This window comes from Acanthaster planci, linkage group LG05 (assembly GCF_054643075.1).
Source record: "Acanthaster planci isolate LZ-2023a linkage group LG05, COTS_SCS, whole genome shotgun sequence".
Classification (NCBI taxonomy): Eukaryota; Metazoa; Echinodermata; class Asteroidea; order Valvatida; family Acanthasteridae; genus Acanthaster; species Acanthaster planci.
The window spans coordinates 12,685,091-12,704,220 of record NC_141781.1 but is presented as its reverse complement, the minus strand read 5'-3'; the positions used below and the strand labels follow the sequence as shown (position 1 = coordinate 12,704,220).

Below are 19,130 nucleotides of genomic sequence, written 5' to 3'. Positions count from 1 at the left end.
ACAAAGTGACACAAATGTGTGCACGCGCATACTGCACACTTTTGCATTATCGAACAATCTCCCTTTCACGAAGAATCACAAATGTGTGTTTTGTCAATATAGCATAAGAAAAAAGCTTTAAATGTCTTAAAGGATTTTATTTTACCCATAAATGGGTTACTAAACTGAAAAAATGCTCTTAAAACTTGTAACTGTGTAAATTAAGGAGAACGTCAATTTCTGAATACGGTAAATCACGGAGCACTTGACGCAAGACATTTGTGCCTCTTCATGAAAACGAAAATATCACATTTCTATAAAATACGCGTTGAAGCGCACACATCTATAGATTTGTGTTACTTCGTGGTGTTGGTGACGAATTATGCCGTCTAATCGGATTAGTCTATACGGGACACAGACGCACTACGCGGCCCAGGCTTGATAACGAATTTATCTTCAAGCAAACATTACGTGCAGCAAAGATGTTATAAGAGCATATACAAGCAAATGCACCACCTTTGAATTTACAGTAAATAATGCAGTTGTGCGTTTTGCTTTGAGCGTAAAGATGAGTTAGAGTAGCGCATTACGCAGGGTTTGACATGGACCGTGCAAGCCACTTATATGTCACACTGTTTGTTGCCATGGATCGACCAATCAGAATTGAGAATTCAAGTTTGCTGGAAGATAAAATAGACAGCACTGCGTACAACGTTCTCCCCTCGCACGCTCCCTGACCCACTCTACCACTTTCTGTTACGTTTGTACTTATGCATCTCCAGATGTAGATATTATATTTTTCACTTCGAAATACTTTATCAAAATACATTTAATCAAACATGACTTGCGGCATTCCTGTTGCCTATATACGTACATTACCTCAAGACAACTGAAAAATAGTTGTGGTGTTGACAAACGCACGATATCTTCCAAACAGATATTATAGGAGAAATAACCAATTTGAAACGAACTAAACCTCGATGGCAAGGCCCTGGTTCTACATTTAAGTTAGTTCATTGATATTTCACTGAAATTGAATCATGTCAAAAAGAAGTCATTTGTACTTTTTTTTCTCTCTTTGCAGGGGGAAGTTAAGAGAAAGCACACACTGTGTGGGCCTTTACAAGCAATATAAACTGTGCAATTCGGAGGTACGTCTAAAGGTTTACTTGCAATAAAACCAAAACAGGTGCGGCGATTTGAAATACAAATCCAATGTAGATCTAGGGGTTTTTGTAATCTGATTTTAGCATTGCCACACATTTTGTAACTTTTCATTTTCTTAGTATATTAATGTCTTTTTCCGCATTTTATCATTTGTTTGGCTTTAGGCACGTATTACGTTGATATACCCTCCAAAATGTCTGTTACTAATGATTTAACATAATAATAAAGTATAAAATAGCTCCTCCAACGAGAAAGGACGATCCGTACTAGTACGTTTTAAAGTGTAACATTTAGGATGAGTTGCCTTAACACAATGGCGAAAACATCAATAACTTGAACAACGGCGAGATGTCATTTAAAGCTTAAAGTTTGTGCCAGCCATATCATAATCCACGTTTTGTTTTACACTTTGTTTTATTATGATACCTTGTTTCTTATCAGCCATGTCCAGAACACAAAGACTTCAGGCAGGAACAATGTGAAAGGTACAACGACGTTCCATTTATGGGAAAGCTTTATCAGTGGAAGACAATTGAAAAAGGTAAAAAAAAATCTTGTAAATGTATATTCCTCCTTTTTACAATCATCCAAACGGCCATCCAAAATTTCAAAATTCACAAATAAAAAAGAATGCAAATTTGTTTTAAATGCTTATATACTGAAAAAGTATTTAAATTTCAAGACTGCAAAGGTTTTCATTTTCACTTTTCATTTGCTGGAGTCTAACCACCTCTGTCTAGGCACCGGTATTAAAGGTCCTGGGTACGTTCTTTCATTTTTTTTTTTACTTTGTTTTAAAACGAAAAACGAAAATTGGAAAACGCTCATTTTTTGTTTTTCAATTTGAAAAAGAAATAAAGCCGAAAAAGATGTAGTTCCTCGTTTTTTCATTCGAAAATGAAAAACGTTGAGAAAAGTATGGTGTACTATTTACGACAAACATTTTTCTCTCTCTCTAGCCTCCCTCCAGGCGATGCAACCAGACGACGCGACGGCACGACGGCTTCCTTGCGTCGTGCCGTCGGGTGGAACCGTCGCCTCCTTGCCATTTCGTTTGCACACACACGACGCGTCGCGTCGTGCGTAGCGTCGTGCCGTCGCCCGTCGCGTCGTACCGTCGCCCGTCGCGTCGTGCTGTCTTAGGTCCTTTCCTTGTTGCATTTTTTTCTGCCTAAACGTCGCCCTTCCGTCGCCCGTTGCGTTGTGCTGTCGTGTGTCGCGTCGTGTCGTGCATCGTGTCGCCTGAAGCACGACACGACACGACGCACGAGGCGACGCGTCGTGTGCTGTCGCCCGTTACTTCATGGTGTTTATAAAGGGCGCCTTTACTGTTGTCTTTCATTTCCGTCCACTTTCTTGCAAAGTACATGCAATTCGCTCTTTGTTGTTGATTGATCATTGTTTTTATCTCATCAATTCATTAATAGGGATTAATTTTAGTCATATGTTATTGAAAAAACGATAAAAGAGCAAAAGAAAATACGAATAAATAGGAACTGCTCTTTCAAAATAAGTGGAAACCACAAGCTCAGAATTCGCCACTCCTTAATTTCCCAGCCAATGATTTATTTTGTTTTCTCTCATTTCCGTCCAACGCACTTGCAAAATACATGCCCTGAGCCGCAGGCGTGATTTTCTTCGGGGGGGGGGTTTCATCCGTTCATCAAAATGAATTAGTTTTGTCATATTTCATCAAAAAAAAAAATGAAAACGAGCAAAAAGAAAATCTGCGTATGTAGGTGCCCTCACATGTGTAAGCCCAGAATTTGTCACTTTTTAATTTACCCGGCTGATCCTTGTTCGAATGTCCGTCCACTTTCTTTTTAAGACCGTTGATGAAGTTCCTATTTGTGGTAGATAAATATTTCTCTGTGGTCCATGCCAGCAGTTTCCAAGTAGTTCTCCCACTCCTCCAGACAATTTGTCTACAATTGTACGACTGCAAGTTTGACCACGGGCTTAGGTAGTTACCGTCCAGCCTGCACTATATTATTACCCTCAGAATATTCAGTCTTCCATCAGTTTAGTCTTTCTCGTGAACTTCATCAGCACCACACTTTCAATGATATTAGTCTGCCGGCGTGTTTCTTAATAAAACACTGCAGATCCTACTACCGTTGTGACTTTTCTGCCTCCCTGTTTGACCTCGTGCTTAATTTCTCATTAGATCCGCATGCTACGTTTTTGCAAGCACGTAATAACGATTGATGTATTGTATCTTAGAATGGATGTACAATAATTATTAGAAAAATCACAATTAGATCAGGAAAAGCTAAAACGTTGTGGTTGACGTTAATGTTATATATTTCCTGAAGACAATGCTGATTAGTCGCCAAGCTCTTTCTGATTACATTTGATTTAAAAAAAAAGGAAGAGAGTTTACTTCAACAACTCACTCTTAATGAAAACACAAAGTTAGAAAGAATCCACTAAAAAGAACAACAGAATCAAGGCCTGGTACCTATGGCATGTACCGTACGAGCACGGGCCGGGGGAAGGAGATGAGGAAAACAGTAAAGGCGCCCTCTATAAACAGTCGCGTCGTGCTTCAGGCAACGTAATAGGCGACGTGATGCACGACACGATGTACGACGCGACGCACGACGGTACGATGCGACGGGCGACACACGATGCAACGTCTAGGCCGGAAAAAATGAAACATGGAAAATACCTGAGACAGCACGACGCAACGGGCGACGGCACGACGCGACGCGTCGTGTGTGTACAAACGTAATGGCAAGAAGGCGACGGTGCGACCCGACGGCACGACGCAAGGGAGCCGTCGTGCCGTCGCGTCGTCTGGTTGCGTCGCCTGGAGGGAGGCAAGAGAGAGAAAAAGTTTGTCGTAAATAGTACACCATAGAAAAGACAATGAATGAGTCTTATTTGGCAAGTTGAAAACGCGTAAACAACAAACTAAAATTTGTTTTAAATTTCATTTCTAATCCAAATGCCACATTAGGGACGATTCATAATGCAGAGGAATGTGAAAGCAAAGTGAATTTGACGTCATGAAAGATTTGCCGGAAATTTCCCTTGAACTGAAATGCGTTCAACTTTTGCGAACTCGTAGCGCGAATATCTGATCTGAGGTCACAAATTCGTGTTCGGTTGTGCATGAATAATGAACTGACACATACATGTAGTTCGAAGTAGGCTGGTTACAACGATATCTATAAACCACTAATGTACGGGAGGTACCATTGGCTCCTGGCCGGTTCATACTTTCACGTGAATGCAAAAACAAACGTGAATTTTTGAGGGCAGATCAAATATTCGTGCTGCGAATTTACAAAAGTTGAACATAAAATTTCAACTCGAGCAAAATTTCGCTGCAAATCTTCTTGACGTCATATTCGCTTCGCTTTTACGTTCGCCTGTATTATGAATCGGCCTTTAAATAAAGTATGACATCAAGTCTATAGGAGCTGCAGTATGCCATGCGTCTCCAATATTTTTGAACAGTCAGCGTAATACCAAGTGTGCAAAAGATGAAATCATTGCACGACGTGTCTTACATTACTAAAGGAAAATGGAATTTCTGTTCTAAAAGTGCATCGATAGACTAAGGTATTCTCGTTTTCACATCATGAATTTTTCTTTTTAAAATGTAAACCAAGAAACGACCTGATCATTTTTTTTTTCATTTTTTCTATTTAAATCGAAAAATGAGAAACAACTCTTTTTTGAATTTTTTTACACACTGAAATACGCAGAAAAAACTTTTCCGTTTTCATTTTCATATCAAAAACCGAATGAACAAAACGTGAATGACCCTCCGAAAGAAATTGCTTTTGTGTTTGGTTTTGGAACATGCAAAGCAAGAAAGGAATTGATTGGTCCACGTTCCTCGTTTTCAAATGGAAAAACGCAAAAAGATTCCCTTTCCGTTTTTAGATACAAAAATGAATGAACGAAATGTACACGGCGAGACATGCACTGGAAGTAAATGTGTCATAGCGCCCTCTTACCCTTAAGTAGATCGTAATTTAAAAAAAAAACAAATGTCGATTTTATAACCGTTACACTATCACCAACTGCACGTGAGACATGGAAAGAGGGAATGAAACCGAAATATTGAGGATCTGGGCTCCTCAGTATTGAAAAAGTTTGTTGGTGGCGACTTATACGTCAAGGGTAGAGAACTTTAATAATACTGGTGGGCTTTTATTCAGAGAAAGGCAAAATGACTCTTAAAATCAAAGGGAACTTTATTTTTGCACCTTAATATGAAAATTGATGAATATCATAGTGTAACACAACTTTATTGCCTAACAATCATCGCAGGTGTGGATGATGGAATGATTGATCGATTGAGTCATATAAAATAATTTAACATATTGATAAATGTGAATTTTCAGTTGATTGAATTGTGGTTATTTAGTGTTTTCTAAGCCGTTTTGGTTCAACAAAACAGGTCACTACAGTACAGAAATTGCACAGCTTTTATGCTTCATATTAACAAAATGCTTCTCATAGTAAAGGAGTTAAGAGAAATCAAGCCTTTGTTTTTGAAGTGGATATCGTTTAAACCTTAAAACTGCCCAGGAATATCCAGTCATTTGATTATGATTAAAATTAATTGTATCTCTTTTCATATGACATACATACAGAACCTAATTTATGTGAGCTCAACTGCAAAGCCATTGGGTCCCGTTTTTTCGCCAAACTGGCTGATAAAGTAGTGGATGGCACTTTATGCAGAAATTCATCTAGAAAAGAAATCTGTGTGGATGGCATGTGCAAGGTAAAATAATTTTGAACATTGTTTTTATTAAACAGACTTAAAATACATCATTATAGTTTCATGTTCATAAATTTTTAATCTTTTTTTCTAGGTATGTTCATATTTTCAGTCAATGTGATTGATTCATTTTTTTCAAAGTGAAAGCCACATTGCAGGAATAAAGTTTTTAGTGGTTGTGTTGTCATCATCACTGTAGTAATGAAAAGAAGGCAGTTGTGCACTTTCGACATTTCAGATAGTGATTTTAGAAAAACCTGTCTGCTGCCCTCTTGCAGAAAGTTGTGGAAACTGTAAAGACATCCTGGCCTCCAAAATAAAAAAGAATAAAATCTGTCTGCAAAATCCCATGCCATTATGATATGATATGGTTATTCAAAATATTTCTTCTCTTTATTTCAAATTTCACATCAGTCTACAAAACAAGCTTTTGATACTAAAAAAGGGTTAGTATAGCACTGAGGAACGCTAGTTTGTCTGGTTGTGAATGTGTGTGGCATATGGCAGATCACCAACAGACCTCCTGGTTGAATGTGTCAATTCCTTTCCCAATCTTTGTTGACAGAATTCATCCATGTTTATAGGCACAGTAGGGATTTGCTTACATTGCACACTGACTACGATAAACAGGTCTAGCAAGTAGTATAGGCAGTAATTTCTAGGAATGTATACAGGTATGATTACACCACAATAACGTTGACTACATGCACTTACAGTAAGTATGCAGACAGTACCAGTACTGAGTTTATCCTGTTTGTTTTTGTGTGGCTAGTAACCATGATAAAGCCATATATAACCTTTACATTTCACAGCTGCTTAACAGCCTGCCAGAATTATATAAATACTCTAACCTCTTTGGACAAGTCATCCGAGAGGTAGCGGTGACTAGACATGGCCCTTGACATCTTTATGACCTGTCAGTAGTATTCTTGAGACCTGTCCTATTCTGATAAGACCCAACTGTGGAGGCTTGAAATTATCTTGTGGCAGCCTGTCAGTGTATCTGTCTGCCCTCAGCTGTAGAGTACAGGCTTATGGTGGAAAAGCTAGGTCTGTTTTTGAAAACCTTGAATAAAGGAGGATGATTTTGTTGGATTATGGTCTTTGTCTTGAATGTGCCTTAAAAACTGCCTGTTCCTGCGGATAAAGGATTCTTGCAATCAGCTGAGGCATGTTGGGTGATTTGGAGACACTGTCACATTTTTGAGTGAAAACGTTTCTCATACCGTAGAAACTAGGGGAAAGATGAACTCAGTTGGCCTCACCCTCTTCTGTGTGTTGATGCATGTACATGTATACTGTGTTACTTTAGTGTGGACATAGCCCTATTTAGCAAGGTTCTTGAAAGAGCCATGCATTAAACAAATTCAGCAGTGGCGTTTAACCCGGGTTGAGGAAGGGGGGCAATGGTCCCCTCTCTGGGAACTCTTGCCTCCCCACCCCCTTCCCCAAGGCAAGAAGAGCCTAGCTACACTACTGAGTGGAAATTTGTGGACTTCACTGTGAGTAGGGCATTGGGGGTAGGCACAGCATCGGATTTGACAACACATTGCTAAATAGATCCAAGCGGAGAGAAGCTGCAGCTGTACACTCTAGTACCCCAATATCCTGTGTAGATTGCGAATAATATTACAGTCCTTCCCATAAGCATGAATTTATCTCAAGCTGCAGAAGGGTTGTAACTTTAAATGGGCTTAGGATGAAATTTAGTTGGGCGTTTTCTGATACATCATTCCAACCTTTCTGTTCTACATTAAGCAGTTTTGGGGAGTTAGCATTGTTGATAAGGGGTCTGCTCATAAGTCCCACGCCTCAAAATTCTGACGCCTCATAAGTCCGACAAATGCATTTAAAAGTTCCAACGATTTTTTCGGCCCATAGCATAGATCCAACGCCTCAAAAAATCTGATGCCTCGAAAGTCCGACGTTTGATTTGACGCTCGTTACGAGCATTTGAAGACAGCACTAGCAACAAGCTAAAGACTGAAAGGTGTCAAGTATGGTGTACTATTTATGACACATACGAACATTTTTAAGATTTCAAAAGAATTGCAGTCGAAAAAATGCCTTTTATATTTAGGGAAGTATCATACATCATTCTTACACGTAGTGATATTTTGGATTAAAAAAGTACTGGACCAGTGTAGGAACAGTGCCAGTAGTCTGATTGATTATATAATAGAAATAAAATACTGAAAACTATTACAGTGTTAATGAAAATTATTCAGGGTTACTTGGTAGTATATATTGTGCACTGATGGGCTATTTTTGTTATAAAACGGTCTCTGCAAGCTAAAATATTAAATGGCATAGAAATGTGTCACAGTTGAACTGGGTGTTTACAACATACTAATGTACATGTACGAAAATCCAGTGTACTTTGATATTTCTCAGAAGCTAGGCTAACTGCCATACAACTTGGTAGCTTTCAAGTTTATTTTTTCCTCAATTTAGTACACATTTTGCCCATGCTTGATCTTCCCTTTTCAATTAACAATAAGCACACTCCATCTCAACCACTTACCCTGGATCAGCCTGTAGAGCTCCTCTGTCCTGCAACTGGGAAATTGGAACACCTGTTCTGGCAAATTGATGTGCCCTTTTGCATGCCCCTCTGTTGTCAGAGTTGTTTAGGCCTTGAGTTTGCAAGATGCAGTGGCCATGTGCAGATTCTTCAGTGGCATTGGGGGGGAGGGAAGTCCTCCCCCCTTTTCAGGAATTGGAAACACTAATACTTTCAAAATAAATGGTCACTACAAGTCTTGGGGTAACAAGGGGAATAGACCAGCGTGAGAGTAGACGTAGCCATGGTTCTGTAGCCTGTTTTGGACAAAGGCACAATGTTCCAACTAATCAAATTGCTCCTTTTCACCACAAACAAGTTGACAGTAAGGACAATGGAATGATCTTAATGTCTTTAGGAAGAATTCTTTGTCAAGCACATATTTGAAACAAGTTTAGACTTTTCCTCCCTCATATTCTTGCTCATTACTGCTAAAAAAATGACACTGACAAAAGTGAAGCAGAATTAACTGATAGACATGACCCAACAGCCAGGAGATTGAAATTTTGAGAAGAGCGTGATGGGATTATCATAAATAAAGGGCATCAAACCACTGAACAAGATCTTCCACTAGTTTCTGTTCCCCTATCTCTGTGTGCTGCTGGTTATGCGTACCAGCTCTTTCTGCTTGTTTGTGACACTATGGATGAAAACTCTTTTTGGTTCTGATAGGCCTACTGGCTATTTTGAGAGGGGATCACTTTACTGTCAGCAGCTGGTCTAATCATGTATCCAATCTGGCCCTCCTGAATGTCAATATTGAGAAATGAAAATAAATTTTGTAAATTTGATTAGAGATAGAAGGGGTCAATTTGGTGGAAAAGTTACTGCATTGGCAGCAGCAACGAGTTGGTCATCTGACATCAATAGCAAGGGCTGCGTGAAGTTTACCTGATCCCTCTCTCCCAGGAGTTCTCGGCATAGTTTGTCCACTCAGTGATTGCATCCCACCAAGTGTAGCTTGGGAAAGTTGGTTGGAATCAGTCAAGGGGGTCATAAAATTGCAATTACACCAGCTTACCACTTGCCAGGCACACATTAGCTGGGTAATTTGTTTTTGATACAGGATGGATTGTTGAGGCCAGGTTACCAAATATTAGCAACCATTAGCCTCTGCTGTAAAGTTTCTTCACTTTTGTGACAAGTCTCATCATATAACCTGACTTACAAGACAAACATTTCCGTCCAGGAAGTAAGAAGAATCAAGTATGAATAATTGCAATAAAAGACTTCTTCACTATTCTGGAAATTGTAGGGGCAAATTTTGAGCAAGGTCCATCCCATCCCAATGCATATTTACAATTCATGAGACTCTATGGCATACCCACAGAACTGTAGGGTCTGGTGTCCACCTCATTCCCACGTTCGGGTAACTATGGCAGTGGTCTGTAGTTCATACCTTTTCAAAATAAATTGTAAAATGTTACGAGATGAAAAACACTGTTGGTGAAAAGGACAAAAAAGCTGCCCCACACTCGTGCCCTTTTCTCTCAAGTCTAGGTCTTGCTCACTGTAAATCCTTCACAAATTCTCTTTTTGGAAAGCGCTGATGCATTCAGATCAGCTGCGCTTACCCTACCTGGGACTGTACAGTTAATCCATTGTGAGCCTGGTAGGGTTTTTCAGGCCAGGGTACATTTTTCCAAAAGTACCTTTAAGCTGCTATATGCAGCTGATAGGTTTTGTAGGTTTTTTTTCTCAGTTGGGGTTCTAGGAAAAGACCGATCGTGAAGCCTGTTTGGCTCCCTGCAACATACTAGATTGACCGTGTCTTTGTATGCTTCAATGCAAAAATCTTCAAGCACTGAAAAAAATTTAGGTGATCTTAATTAGCTTTAGCAGGCTCAAAATATGATTGCCTTAAGGACAATTCCAATTGTTCATGGTGGTGAAGCGCTGAAGTCTACTTCGAGTTCAATGACCTGTAGGCTTCGGGCATCGGCTGAAAGTACTGAATAGCAGCATCAACCTTTGTCAAGAGAGTAGCATTTTCTGGTGTGTTTTCTTATACAATCAGAAATGTAGATTTAGTGTGACAAGAAAAGAAAAGCAGATGAAGTGAATTTTGGATACTGAGGACTGTGGGAATTCAAGTATGATTGCTTGGTAATTCACAAATTTGTAGCAATTGGCATTGCTAATGTTGTTACTGAGAGAGACTTTATAGTGGATCTGTTTCATTTACTTTCTGAAGGTTTTCTGACATATGGCCTAAGATATGTGTAAAAAAAGAAGTTGTGAAACTCTTTGGTGTGGCTTTGTTTCATTGGCATTTTTCCTGTGCGAAAGAAAGAATTGCATTGTTTGCCTGTCAAGAATTTTACTCAGAAAGAAGATTCCCATTGTGTTACTCGAGGAGGTTACCCTGTCATGAACACTCGGGGAAATGTATTTATTCCTTTACTATCATACTTGGTTTGGAGCAAGGATTGTTACTAGAATCTGACAAAACCAAATTAAAAAAGCTTTTCCAGTCAATGGACTCATCTGCAAAAAGTAGGCCACAAAGGTTAAAATATGACAAATGTAACAAAAGAGTTTTGCTTTTAAAATCTTAAATGCTGTCTTTAAAATCTAACACATATCCAGTTAGAGTAGTCTCAAAAACTCATGGACATAACATATTCCAAGCCTATACACTAATCCGATTAGACGCCTTAACTACGGTGGCACCGCACTCAAACACACATTCTTAAGCTTGACGCGCATGCATTTGGCAAATCACGACACCCTATTGGTCGAAGAGGCATGTAATGCGCTGCGTACCACTTGTCCACGAGTGTTGTGCCACCGCAGTAAAGGCTTCTAATTCTGGTGGTCGAATGATACTATAGATTCCACTTTACTACTTCCTCAAACAAATTTTTGGGTAATTCATCAAATTCAGATCTCACATTAGACAGGATTTCCCCTCAATTGGCCAGACAGTGAAAGGTATCCATATACGTGCAGATGCTGCAGACCTAGCTTTGGGTGTTTTGGTTAATTTCATTGCTCAAGAAATAAAAATGCCCGGAAACATTTTGAACAAGGAGCAATGTGACACATCATTCTACATGGGATGCAGTCGCCACACTTGGGGTTAGCAATGATTTTTGACTCTAATTCCCTGCCTTTACTCTGTGTTTATAGATTATTTGTGCTGTTGATCAATTTAAATTGGCTTTTTTGAGGTGAACAATGTACCTCATGCACGGTTTAGCTTTTCACACCTGTCTGCCTACTGATGGGGTAAGATTAGCCCTTTGATCCCCTTTGACAGCTGAACCCTCTTCTTTAGCTAAACGTGGAACCTCTCTTTCTAGAAGAGATCATTTTGGAGAGGACGTAGCAATAATCTGCTATTTTGAACAGTAACTCCTCTTTTATTGATTTAGAGCTGATTATTGTAAAGCCATGAAGCAGTAAAAGTTTGGAAGGATTCAATTTCACATTTGACATTAACCATTTGCTTGCAACATCCTCAAACCATTGTAACCCTCCATTGTGCGAGGCCGCACATTTTTTACACCATAACTTTCAGGTGGCATAAGAGACTTTTGCAATTAATACTTGTTGTGTTCTTGTCATTCCTGCAAAATTTTCCGAAACGTATTTGTGAATTTGACGGGTCTGCAATAGAAAGTATTCAGGGGCATGGTTCTGTTAGATTCACACATTGTCAGATTTAATCATACATAGTGTCAAACTGTGATCCTTTTACGACTTAGAAAATAGTGTGCTGAGAGGTGACATTTTTGGCCACCTTGAAGGAGGCAAGATTCCTTGGGGGTTATACCCATCACATTAGATACACAGTGGTGGAGGGAAGCAGCTTCTTACAGCTCCTGAGCACAAAAGGGTCATCAGATCATGAGGGCGTCCGTGGAAGTAAGTACCCTTGGCTAGATATATCCTGGTGAGAAAAGGGGTTGAGTGCTTACTTTCACTAGTCTGACGGGGAGTTTTTCATTTTTCGTCACCTTCCATGTTTCAGCCAACTGCATCAGTTGGTAGGAATGTTTCAACCATTTTTCTGCTTGAGAAAAATAAAATAAAAAGACAAGTACACCCCCCCCTACAAAATTGAGTTACTTTCATGTTAAGCAGAATGGTACTTGCAAATTGATCATCTTATTTGAGGCATAGGCTTACACTGTGTTTTCCAGAGTATTTAACTCTAAGAGGCATAAGATACACCTGTGCATCATCCCTGACTATTTTTGATTGCATAAGTTTGAATGCTATTGCCTTGAGGATATACATTTACTGGAATTTGGACAAAGAAAAAGATCTACAAAAAACAACACCTGAAATGCAAAATCATAAAACAACAACCCCCAAAATATGAAACGACACTGAGGTCTTGTGGTACAAAAACATTGTATACATCTTATAATTAATGTGGGATCCCAGTGTTTTTGTGGGACTTGACAAGGGATGTGTGCAGGGTTGTAAGTGCCTAATTCCCCAAATTGACATCTTGACTCCTCTTAGCACCCCCTTTGGCTTTTTATACCCTCTCCACAGGGGCCATCTGCCCAGGGTGCTCTTGTTTTTTTGCCTGAGTAGGATGGGTGCATCAGCACAATAGTTCTAATTTCAGCTGTGTATAGTGTGTTCATCACCTCACCAGATAGACACATTGTTTTCCCTAGCTTAGCAGTCTGATTCAAATGTCTGTTTTGGAGAGAGCACTACTCATAATTCAAGTGCGACAAAAGGCACTGATTAGATGTTGACAAGTCTGAGCATTTATACTTGTGTATGTTGGAAATCTCAAAACTGTTTTAGGTGTTTCTTATTTTGCAAATTTTCGCTACAAATTTCAACCCCGCAAAGCATGCACTTCTTTGTTATTGTGCAGAGGGGTTGAAGAGACCATTGAAGGCCTCTTATAAGCCTCTGCCCCACACATTGAGTATGTTCTGCATATGCATGTACTGTTAGTCTGGAACTCTGCAATGTGTCTGAAGGATAGTCAGTACCCTGCTTGCACTCCGATCCAGGGTTTCACTTTCTCTGTCATTAAATGTACTTCCTTCATAAGTCCGGAAAGGCTTCCTTCCTCTCACGAACAAGATTGATATAAAGTGCCATCTGCTTCATAGCACACCCTTGAGCACATTATTCATGTAGTACATGATTTTATATCATTCATCATTATCAATCTCCAGAGTGAAATTGTTACTCTCTAAACGCGAGAGTGTATTATTTTGACAATCATGGGGTTGGGCAGTATTTTAGACTTGTGTATACCAACTGTTCATATCAATTAAATTGTGATCTATGGAATTAAAACATGCTTCTGTGAAGAATGCCATTGTAGGTTGTCTTGCATTTGTTAAATTTACATGTACACGATGGAATGGTGCATGCATTTACTATACTTAGTGTGAATAAAGAAAGGATGTTACCCATTTGATGTGGAAGGCTGACGAACTTTGTTGTCACTGGATCACTGAATTTTTCTGACTAGACATGTTATAGGTATAATCAAAACTCTTAAGAGATACATTTTACCTGTAAAAATAAGAGAAATTAACATAGGGCCTTTGCTCTTCAACCACTGCTGAAAAGACATGTTGCAGAGTGAAGGTTATTAAGGTCATTTGCTATTGAGGCTTTCCTTAGGCATTGGATATGTTGCCGTTGTTGGCAAATTTAACTTAACTGTATTTAGCCAGGCACATGTACTGAAAAATTCTGACTGGTATCAGACCATTTTACAATTTCAGACTTTTCCCCTTACAAAATTCTCCAGAGTCACAAATCAGAAAAAGAAAATATCATACTCCGTAATTAAATGTTGGAGTCATTTTGCAAATAACAAAAGAAGAATATTCTTAATTTTTGGAACAAAGAAAAGGGAACAATAGCTGGGAATCCAACCTGGCAGGTAGTGTATCATGTAATCTCAAGATACGAGCATTATCCACTACACCATGAACCCAGCCCCATCGCCAGCTTCAGCCATTAAGTGGGGCCATGTGGAGTATCAGCTTGGGGAGTCATATCAGTGGGAACAAAATATATTTTTCATGCTTATGCTTTTTACTGATGGGGGGCCAGCTTCCTGCCACTAGGGGGTCCCAGCTCCCTGGGGTGCCCCCTTGGCGATAGGTCCACATGGACCTTACTAGGAATCTTTCTGATTTAATAACCTTTGTAGTTTTACTTGTGTATGCACACCAAATATAGAGGGCGCTGTCCACTTGTAGCTGGCTAAATACTGTTTGATTAGATTTGCCAATGATGTCTTAAAATGATGATATCTTTTCATTAACATGGAATTTTTTCAACAGCTAAACTTGGAGCCATTGAACAACACTCAGTTTATGGTTTATAAAAATGTCCATATTTAGGGCAAAACTACGCAGCTCTGGAAGTGCCATCCGACATGTTCACATCCTGACATATTGTTTCTTGGTAACGACATGATACAGGCAAGATGTTCACAACCTGCAGCTAATTTATCTCGAGATGACGACGTCGTAAAAGTTGGATGGTGACATCGTGCAATAATTTATTATGGGAGGATGACATCGTAGCAACTGGATGACGACATCCTGAAATAATTTGGCATGGGATGATGACATTGTAAAAGGGTAGACATCACACTTGCTGGATGTCTCTGGATGATGACGTCCCGAGATGATTATCGTCATTATCTGAGGATGTCATCGAACTTTTACGATGTCATCATCCTATGATGGGTTATCTCAGGATGTCATTGTTCCACTTTTAGGATGTCTTCGTCCCATGATAAATTATCTAAGGATGGCATCATCCAACTTTTATGATATTGTCATCCTGTGATAAATTATCTCAGGATGTCGACATCTTGCCTTTATTATGTCATCATTCCGAGAAAAACATTTCAGGATCTCAACAAGTCAGATGGCACTTCCAGAGCTCCGTACAAAATGCTAAACAATTAATATTTCTTCCATGCAAATGTTAAATTGCAGAAGTATCATTCTGTAGGGTTGCTGCAACTCATATCTGACTTGAACTGACCAGTGGACCCAATACAAATACTTGGTCAAATGTCTGCACTTGTGCTTACCAGCAGGAGGGAGTGGGGTCAAGACTCAATAAAGAAAGCTTATCAAGCCAACACTTAGTATGCAGTGGTTATAAATATACATTGTTGAAGGGGTAAAACATCAACTTAAAAAAAAAAAAGAAAATTCTTCCTCATGCAAAATTACACCTCATGAAAAATCAGCAAAGCTTCTGTCACTTGTCCAAATAACTACAATTGCAGAGGGGCTTAACTCTCTTTTATGCACAAAATGCAGCCTCATGCTTCTCTTGTAAAAATCTGGCTTTAAAGGCATCAGGCCGTATGCAACTACGGGGATTAGAGTTTAAAGTTACCCTCTACCCCAAAGAAAAATGAACTGCTCTCTTTATCCATTAAAAATACAAAATATTGGTGATGCTATCAGTGTGAGAACCTTGTGACCTCAACCCAATTATGAGATTGTTGTGTGCCATGGGGAGGATGTATGCAATAAATCCTCACTTCTGATCTTCTGATTTGCATACTTCCTGATAGGTTTTAAATTCAGCATCATTGGTGCATTTGTCAAATCGTGCAGGCAATCTAGGTCAGGTTATGTTTTGGGTGGGTATCGCTATGGTCATTAAGGGTATCTTTAATGAGGGATCTGATAGTGAAAAATATGGTTGGGGGTTGCCTAAGGGGGTGCACACATCATGTTGAATATAATATTGGAGCACCAGATCATTAGGTGTTGTTTGTGAACTCATAACAGGCTCAGACTGTTTTGATTAATTGAACTACATTTGGATTCTGAAAAACTAAGGGTGAGTTTTGAAAAAGTTGTCAGATTCTCAGAGTGTAAGTCACAATCCCCCACTATGAAAAATGTAAAGGGATTGATTAATGACCACCCACCATCATGACAGCATCACTGGTATCCGACTTGCAGTTGTTATCATGTATGGCTGTGCTTGGAGCCACTCTTTTGTAGTTCTTGCACTGCCTGTACAGCTTTTTGCTGGCTACGAGTCATTTATGTTCAATGAACCCCTCACATCATGTTTGCTAGTGCGTATTTGTTCAAGTTGGGGATGAGTACCCTTGCTTTTTTCACTTTAGGGGGCATACAGTTTTGGAGATGACCCACATTGTGGAAATCCAGTTCATCATGAGACAGTTCCTATCCTCTGCTGTTTTTCCTTTTGTTCAAAGAAAGCTATGCAAAAGAATTTTAGCAGTGAACAGTGAAGCTGCATGTTCATTCATGTACATGTACTCTTTCAAAGCACTTCATAAATACCAGATCTGTTGTAAAGGTAGCCCTTTGACATGTTTATTGAATATTGTCTGGATAGGAAATTGAGATATTTTCATTGAACACCTGTTCTTGATACCACTGTGGTTAACTAGCTAATAAAAGCTTAAACGTTACCCCTTTCTGCCTGAAGTGCAAATGTGAATAGAAATGGACAAGCTTTGCAATGAAGTTTAACAAAATCCACAGTTTTATGACACCATGTCAGCTGTCCACACAGGGGCAAGTGTACTGTGTTCTTTGTAACCTGTCAAAAGTTCAGTTTCTTCAGACTGATATCAAAATGCAGAATTAAAAACCTAAGTTGGTAAATTAAGCTTGCATGGGTAGAGGAAATAAATCAGAAATATTTTACTTCTAGGCAGTATGGCCCTGAAGTGTCAATACCGACCCTGTTCCTGTATCCAAGTTGGGTATAGGAACACCCACTCACCGATTGGCTGGCAGTGGAATTGATAAGTGCCAATCAATAACCCCTTAGACACCTACTTGCCCTCTCATTGGTTAATGGTGCCTAGGATGTTGAATAAACAAGAGCAAGAGTGGAAGGGCGGTGATCATGCTTTTTGCCACTTATGGGATCATACCACACCACACACATGTACATGTACATGTACAGGGATACAATGAATGAAGAGCTGTGTGCAAAGCAAGGGAGTGTAGTTTCCTTGCCTAAGAAGAGAGTCAATAGTTCACACGCTCACGCTGTGTGGATGAGTGGCAATGTAGTGACACAGCAGTCACCAACACATTGGGAGTTTCAAAGTTCAGAAGAGCTAGCACAAAGTTTTGTAATTCTGTCATAACAATCGGTGTAATTTTTAAATAACTCGGGAGTGTGAAATTTTTATTGGCGAGCAGGGAAAGGAGGAAGAGCTGGAATGTAGAGTAATGTTGTGATCAATCATAGAGTACACACTTGCTGTCAAATTACTAGTTGTTTGATAATCAGCAAGCCTGACTGAGTGACTGAGTTAGACATTGAACTGCCCAAAGTGTTGGAGCACCGAAGGGAACTCAAACTTGGACAAATTCTGCTCTGGTAGCCTTTGCAGCATAAATTGTGGATTCTCGCTTCCCCTTAGTTCAAGTTAGTTGCTCAAAAGTGGAAATCATCTGGCCGATTAAGTTCTGTGTTTGATGATGAGGTGCTCGAGACTTGCTGTAGTTGTGGTTGTAGTACTGTCCTTTGTGGGGACATCTGCCTCTCGCCGGCACTCCCCATACCCTGGCATGCCTGGGGAAAATACAGGGAGGCATAGAACCAGTGGCAGTATTCCAACAGCGGTGAGTACAGCTGTGGAATTTGTTTTGAGTTGTTATAGACTTGACATGCACAGGTTGCAAGAAAGAAAATTTGTTGCAGGTGTTTTGGAAAGAAGATTGTACTAAAGAATGGGGACAGAGAAGAAAAGGAAAAATTTGAACATTTATGTTTAGAAAATTTCAGTGAAACCAAGTGATGGATCCAGTACTAGATGTATGTGTACATACATGAAATGTACTATTAATTACATTGGGTTTATTAGGGTTTTCTGGGTCATGTGAAATTCAGCTTTTTGCTATGTGATGAGTGACAAGTGCATAAATCAAAGACAGGCAGGCTCACAAATCATTTCTGCCCTCCCGCAGCCATGCCCATGCAGCCCAATCATTTTTCTCTACCCCATGTAGCATAGATTGAGTTAATTTGTAACGGTAAAGGCTCGGAGCCAAGATGGAATTCATCCATGTAATGGGTATGTAGCTGTGCATACTTTTGGGCCAGTGGAATCCCCAATATCCCAGTCCATGGACCAGGAATATTTATTGGTCCAAGATAAAGAAACATACATCAATGTCACTGGCCCAAAAGATCCAATGGGCTATCATCACTGCATGCAGCTTTGTTTGATGTTGAATGGCAGTACATGTTGACTCTAGTTAAATGTGTTGTTTTCTTTGCAAACACAAGTTTTCTGGGTTGTACAATTGAGCTGAATTGTAATGGGGGGGGGGTGACAGGCTGGGAACAGTGGGGTTTAAGATTGTGTCTTCATTGTCCTTGTGCAGTGTATGTCACATTCATTCCTTTTTTTCAGCCCGGCATCCTGATGCGTATTAAACGAGAATCAATATTTTGCATCACAGTTTTCAACTGTTAAAAGTCCTCAACCTTCCGAAGCTGTACATGTACATATGTATATCCAGATGAGAATCGGAATGAACAGTAAAGATTTTCCATTTTGTGGTAGAAGAAGGAATGACGATTTCCAGCAGTGTTGAATTCTTCAGTATACAAGTATCCCAATGTGGCTGTGAATATCAGAGTGCTGGTGTTGGATGTGATTGGCTGATTTGCCTGATTGCCCAATCGTTCCAAGTGATAGGT

At 39.6% G+C, this 19,130-nt stretch overlaps 1 protein-coding gene across 2 annotated transcripts in view; it reads left to right on the top strand.

The window, feature by feature from the left end:
* LOC110982023 (thrombospondin type-1 domain-containing protein 4-like) overlaps positions 1 to 19,130 on the top strand; it is a 118,915-nt gene that overhangs the window by 34,443 nt on the left and 65,342 nt on the right. Inside the window, exons 4-6 of one of the 2 annotated variants that reach the window (XM_022240161.2) lie at positions 1,064 to 1,130; positions 1,588 to 1,687; positions 5,760 to 5,893. In XM_022240161.2, coding sequence (XP_022095853.2) covers positions 1,064 to 1,130; positions 1,588 to 1,687; positions 5,760 to 5,893 — 301 coding nt within the window. Of the gene's footprint in view, positions 1 to 1,063; positions 1,131 to 1,587; positions 1,688 to 5,759; positions 5,894 to 17,423; positions 18,047 to 19,130 lie in introns of those variants that run through there. The other variant, XM_022240167.2, reaches the window with a different exon arrangement.